This window comes from Eschrichtius robustus, chromosome 2, assembly GCF_028021215.1.
Source record: "Eschrichtius robustus isolate mEscRob2 chromosome 2, mEscRob2.pri, whole genome shotgun sequence".
Taxonomy (NCBI): Eukaryota; Metazoa; Chordata; class Mammalia; order Artiodactyla; family Eschrichtiidae; genus Eschrichtius; species Eschrichtius robustus.
Window position 1 is genome coordinate 5,393,113 of NC_090825.1, and position 6,436 is coordinate 5,399,548.

Consider the following 6,436-nt stretch of genomic DNA (forward strand, 5'->3'; position numbering starts at 1 on the left):
AAGCAGCTAGAAGTGAGATTCTGGATGTATTTGGATATGAACGCGTGTGGTTCAAACAGGCCCACAGTTCTCGTGTTGCCGAAGCTCTAGGGTAGGGGTAGTTCTCCGTGTCTGGAGGTAGCGACAGGCGTCCCTGTGAGGTGTGAGCAGTGGCCCGCTGTCGGTCCCGGCGCGTCTGGGGTCGCGTGCACACGCGCAGCGGGCCACCGTGCGCAGCGCTGCAGCCCTCCCCGCGGGCCCGCCAGCGGGGTCGTGGCTCCTGCTTGCTCAGGCTCCCAGCCCACGGAGGTGGCGGGGTCTCCGCGTGGGCCCTGTCCAGGCTGGCCTCCAACCCTGTGTCCCTCTTGGTCCCCTCAGCAGCACAGCGGCATGAAACTGTCCATGAAGGGCTCCCACAGCCACGGCCAAGGCGGCAGCTACAGCGCGGTGGGCAGCGGAGGAGTGCGGCCCCCCGTGGGCAACCGGGGGCACCACCAGTACAACCGCGCCGGCTGGAGGAGGAGGAAACACACACACACGAGGGACAGCCTGCCCGTCAGTCTCAGCAGATAATAGTCCCGGTGGCGCCACCCGGCCCACACCTCCCAGACTGGAGCCGGGCGGCCTCGGCGCCCCCGGGGCCTGAGACCAGCGCCCAGCACGTCTGCCGGGCCCCCGGCGCCCTCGGCTGCTCGCCCTGCATGTTCCACGTGCGGTGGCCACGTCCGTCGTGAAGAGCGGCTCCCGTGCTCGTCTGTGGAGCCTCACTGGACGTGGACGCTGCCTTCTGCCTCCCCAGGAGTCTCCCTCCACTGCTGGAGCAGGTCTGGCCCGGGAACTGCGGGGACGGACGGGGCCTTGGCCTTTCTCGGTACCGTGTCTGTCCTTTGCGTTGGTACTTCATTCCATGTTGTCAGAGCAACGGAGATCGAACCCCGTTATTTGTTGGGTGGTCATCCTTGTTTTACTGCCCTCACATTTTGTTTCAAATTTCAGAACTGTTTTTCTATGTAAATATTGGAAATTTATGATTTGTGCAATAACTCAGATATTTTTTATTTAATTTCATATTTTCACATAAGTTATATTTAAGGGAGGAGGGAATTTTTTTAAACAAGCTTAGATCCTTTCCCGAGTTGCATTTTCTAAGTTGGGTTCATCCTGTCGGCTGGTTGTCTGATGAGCATTGTTACGAACACCGCGAATGAGGGGCTTGGGGTTTACTTTTATGTTCCTTCTTTTGGTCAGACGTGAGGCCTCTCAGTTCGTGGTGAAGGAGCTGAGTCCCCGCCGCCCCCAGCGGGTTTCCGAAGGGGTTTGGCTCCGAAGCCTTCTGACCAGCTGCCCGCCGGCTCTGCCGTCCGGCCTGTCTGTTGTCGTGCTCTGACCGTGGAGTTTTAATGTTTTGGGTTTGGTTCTTTTAAACTAGACAACAGACCCAGCATTTAGAGTGCCAGAGTGTATAACTTTCTATGGGGAGAAAAGGTTGTCACATTATAAAATCTTAAGCAAATGTGGACTTTGGAACGCCTCAGTGTTAGTAACACAGCCTGTAAATGATGGGTCTGGTGAACATCGTCACGGACAATGGTACCCAGTTTTAGGAATGTGGAGAAAGGAATTATGTTGATTCCATTGTGGAATCTGTCGCAGTATGCATTCGTTCTGTTAAGAGCAAATATAGGAGAAGTACTTGAGCTGCTCAGTGCGCTGTGGAGGGGTTTTTAACGCATCACAGGAGAGCACAGCCCAGTGTCGGGCCCCGGAGCGGCTGGCGCCCGACTCGAGAAGCATACAGGTATACTATGCAAGTGTATTCTGCCATGACAGCCACTGTCTTTGTTACCCATTTTTGAACACTAATATACCCATCCTGCCTCACCCTGAGTTTTTGGAGCACCACAGGTGTCCTGGGAGTTAGGTGCCTCTCCTAGGTCATCCGACTCCCATTTTTAAAATGGGAGTTCTGGCCCTGCTGACGCTACAGGTGGGATGGTCTTTGAAGTCCACTAGCAGAGAAGGTTGGGACGAGAAGCTTACCGCCCTGACCCCGGTGACATGCAGAAGCGGGGCGTCCTCAAGTGGGGTCTGAGTGTGGAGAGGCTCACCGCGTCTGCGGGCCCCCTGGAAGCAGGACTGGCCCCCGTGCGTTGAGAGCGGCCGGCCGCGCCTGCAGGCTCCCTGGGAGGCGCCCAGAGCCGAGTAGCACACTTTGTCTGCAGTTCTTGATGATCGGAGGTTATCAAAAATATTTAAAGATATTTAAATCGTGAACCTATTGATAAAGAAATATTTATAAAAACTGATCCGTAGGCCTGTAGTAATCTCTACGCGTTAGCAATATTGACTGTAACCCTCCTCCGAGGAAACGCTGCGGGGGACCGTGGGAGCGCCCTTGGGTGTGCCTCGGGACCCTCAGTCCCTGACCCGGGCGCCAGGCTCCAGCCCCGTCACGGTGAACCAATGAATTGGCCCGGCCGCCTGTGGCCACGCGCCGCAGGCCTGACAACAGGATATCATGTTTCGATTTTTTGTGTGTGTGGACAACAATGTGGAAGCTAAAATTGACATATTTTTATGTAAAGTTTTTCTATTCTTTGATTTTTAATAAACTTTAGAAACCAGGAGGTGGTTGTGTGTGAGTGTGTCTTTTCCTTGCGGGATGGGCGGTGGCTCCTGCAGTTTATGTCCTTCTCTAAGTTCGGAGGGCGAGCCATCGTGTTACCACTGGTTCGGTGAACTCAGAACCTGGTGAGGTTGCAGGCCGAGCGCAGGAGAACCAGACCTGCCACAGGCGAGGCAGGCAGGATGCGCCAAAGCCATGTAAATGATGCTCTTCGTGCGCGGCTTCCAACCAGCTGGTGTGACACTGTACTTAGACGCGCGGCTTCCAACCAGCTGGTGTGACACTGTACTTAGACTTCCCGACGACTCATCTGTTTCTTCCACGTCTCTCTTAGGTCAACGTTATAGTACTTCAAAATAACGCATTTTAAACCACCGAACATCGCGGTGCGGCTTAATGTAGCTGATGATTAGGATTTATAAAGAAACGTATAACACTTCTTACGCCAGCGAGTGACTGAGCTGCTCGTCCCGGGCTGCGCGGCCCCCGCGGTCCCCGCGGCCCCCGCGAGCGGGGTGCTCCAGGACCTCGTCAGTAGGGCCTGGCGCTGTAAGGCCGGTGTCATGGGTCCAGTGCTCCTTCGGGTCCCTCCACAAAAGGCTTCCGAAGGCGCTCTGGGCAGCTGCTGTCTGCAGCTGCCAGGCCTGCTCCTCGGGCACCCACGTCCCAGTGAGGTCGCAGGGAACCTCCGAGAGCCGCTGATGCCACGTGGCCTCGGCAGGGCAGGATGCCGTGGCTGGAGGTGAAGAGTGACGGGTGTGTTTTTCTGAACAGGACCGCCTGGGGCGGCCTTGGGCCCGGGACCTGAGTGGCGCCAGGGAGCTGGGTGCATCGGCACAGCAGGAGGCCTGACGGCCGAGGCGGGGTGCAGAAGCAGGCTAGGGCGGTGGGCTGGGCGAGCCCCTGGAGGCCGCGAGGGGAGGTGGGAGGCTCTCCATGCCGCTGTGGCCACCTCTGGAGGATGGGCTGGAGGAGGGTGCTGGGATGGTCCAGGCGAGAGAGGACGGCTGCTCGGGGCACTGGACGGGCTGCAGTGCGGGTTTAGGATCTGGGGTCGGTCTGGAGGTGGAGCTGGTAAGGCCGCCTGGTGGACGGAGTGATGGGGGGGGGGGGTCGGGGGGGGGTCGCCCTTGGCCGCCTCTGGGTTTCTGCCCACAGCTTTCCGCAGGAGCTCGGATGGCGTGACTCCGGATGCTCGAGGCCTCCCCGAGGAGCAGGGGCTGAACAGGCCAGTTGCACGGGGAGCCTGGAACCCGGGGGCGTGGAGACTGCGGTTACCTGAAGTGTAAGCAGGGCCTCGGGGAGCTCAGAGGGGAGGCGGTGCCTGTGCTGTCCCGGCGGGGCCCTGCGTCCTCCCGGGATTTGGCGAGCCAGCGTCGGCTGTCGTGAGGGTCCCACCGCAGCTCGGCCTCAGTGTGACCCTCTGCCCGTCCACCACGTTGTCTCAGGGCCCATCAGCGCTGACTCCCAGGCTTCCAGATAAACCCCTCGCGGCCACGTCTCCAGGACTTCCCTTTTCATTTATTTGTTTGTTTGTTTGTTGAGACTCGTGGCTTGTGGGATCTTAGTTCCCTGAGCAGGGATTGAACCTGGGCCCTCGGCAGTGAAAGCGTGGAGCCCTAACCACTGGACTGCCAGGGAATTCCCTCCAGGATTTCCTCTTTGAGTTGCTGCAGGGTCTCTCGTGCCCTGTCTTATCCCCGTTCGAGGTACCTGGTACGTGGGCCCCAGACAGCCTGTGTGCACGGTGGCGGTGACATTGGTAATTCAGACACACATACACACTTTGGTTTCAGTCACCTTGTGATGATTTTTTAAAACTTACTCTTTATTTTTCCAGTGAAGTATAGTTGACTTACAATATTAGTGTCAGGTGTACAGCACACTATTTCAGTATTTTTGTAGCTCATCCTCCATTTAAAGTTATTATGAAATATCGGCTGCATGCACCCCCTGTGATGATTGGATGAAACTTTGAGGTGGGTGTGATGTTTATCCTTACACTTCAGAACTTGCAAAGCTCTTGCCAATCTTTAGGCGCCTTAGATGACCAGAGCAAGCCGATTACAGTGGATAGTGGCTACCGTGAAGCACAGAGCCCCAAACGCCCCACCCTTGGGGCTAATTCCCGTTGGTTAAGAGCGACTCAAGAATAGGTTTCATTACGGTGTTTCCTTGGCTGCGTGAGGGTGGGGCAGGGCAGCTCCCCAGCAATTGATGAGGAGGGCACCTTGGCCACACCGGCTGGTGTCACTCACTGTCAGTCTCCCAGCATCACAGGGTCCTGGAGAAGGACCAATTCGTGATTCACAGGCCCCAGAGTGAATTCTGGGCAAGATGGATAAACCCGGTGTTCGTTAGTGGGGTTTTCAGAAGGTAGGGCGAGTTCTGCCTTCAGTGGAGCTGCGTGCCAGCCTGGAGCGCCTCAAGGTCTCCCGTGATCCCCAGAGAGACCGCTGACTTTAGGCTGGATCCCTTCGCCTCACACTGGTGTTGAGGGCCAGCCGGAAGCCCCCTGGGTTGATGTGTTCAAGTGGTTATGAGAAAACCACCTGGACTTGGTTTTCATGGCCAGTGTTTATGTTGTAAGATAGTGGCCCTCATAAAGATGGATTCCAGAAAGTGCGCTGTCCTCCCAACCCTCTGGACCTTTCGGCTCCTTCCTGACGGAGCCCGTCTTCCTCTGCCCCTGGCGCCTCCTTTCTCATCCAGCTAAAAGCGCACTCAGGCCCTCGTGGTCAAATCCCTCACCGTTGTCTCTCAATTGCATTCTCCCGGCAAGACCTTCACCCGAGATCCATGCCCCTGCCGGCCCCTCGGCCCTGCGCACAGGGGAAGGAACACCGGGGGCAGGGGGACGGTCAGCTAAGGCCGGGGCAGAGGGTCCGCAGAGACCAGGCTGACGTTCTAAGTACTTAGTGGGCCCGGATCACCCTGTGACGCCGCCAGCGCTGTGGCTTTGCACGCCTCCACGCCGGGCACAGGTGACGTCCCATCCGCAGGTGAGTAAGGGGAGGCACAGAGGTTAAGGAACTCGGCCAGGGTCATCTAACAGGTGTGGGGTGAGATGGGACACGGCTCCCCGTACCCTCAGGGCTCAGGTGCTCCTTCCCCCTTTCTCAGCGAGGAGGGTCTCAACCGCTACTTGGTTCAAATTCACACCCCACCTCCCTGCTCCCCTCCCTCCCCTCTCAGACATGGCCTTGCCTCCTGGGTCAGAAAGCAAACCCGGGCCCCAGGGTGCCTGCAGCACCGGCCCTGCTCCTTCCCTGACGTTGTAAGTAAACACAGGAAGTGCAGCCCGGCCCTTGCTGGGGCCCACTTGTCCTGTCCTCTGCCTCAGACCCCTGCTTCTGCCTCCCGCCAGCCTCCAAATCCTTCGGGTCTCCCCCGTCTCCTCCCTCTCTGGAGGCTCCTCGCCTCTTCCGGAACCAGCTGCCTGCATGGCTCTCTCCACCCTCTGCCTCCCCTCTGGGCTCGCATCCCTGCCACTCCGTGAGACCTCGGGGCAGCCTCAGCTCTGCTTGTCTTGGGCTGGGCTCCCAGGACGCCCTCACCTCCTTGGCCTCCTTGACATTGTTTTCTCTGCATTTTCCCGTCTCCCAGCTCTGCTTGTGCCCTGGCTGGATTCCCCAGGAGCAACTCCCAGGGCCCGGCCACACTGGTCTCCTCCCCTCCACCTGTGTCCTCACCTGCTTCCTGGGGGGCTGCCCTCAGCCTTCCTCGATCATCCTACCTCATCCACTGGGCATCTGTCGGCCTCTAAATCTGCTACCTACAACTCCTCAGGACCTAGACCCATCCCTTCCTCCTCATCCTGACTGCCTGGGA

At 58.0% G+C, this 6,436-nt stretch overlaps 1 protein-coding gene across 2 annotated transcripts in view; it reads left to right on the top strand.

Annotated features, from left to right (window-relative positions):
- The window catches only part of TENT4A (terminal nucleotidyltransferase 4A), a 43,629-nt gene extending 41,031 nt beyond the window's left edge, over window positions 1–2,598 (top strand). Inside the window, exon 13 of one of the 2 annotated variants that reach the window (XM_068535132.1) lies at window positions 358–2,598. In XM_068535132.1, coding sequence (XP_068391233.1) covers window positions 358–552 — 195 coding nt within the window. In that variant the 3' untranslated portion in view covers window positions 553–2,598. The remainder of the gene's footprint in view (window positions 1–357) is intronic. The other variant, XM_068535133.1, reaches the window with a different exon arrangement.
- The last annotated feature ends 3,838 nt before the right edge of the window (window positions 2,599–6,436 follow it).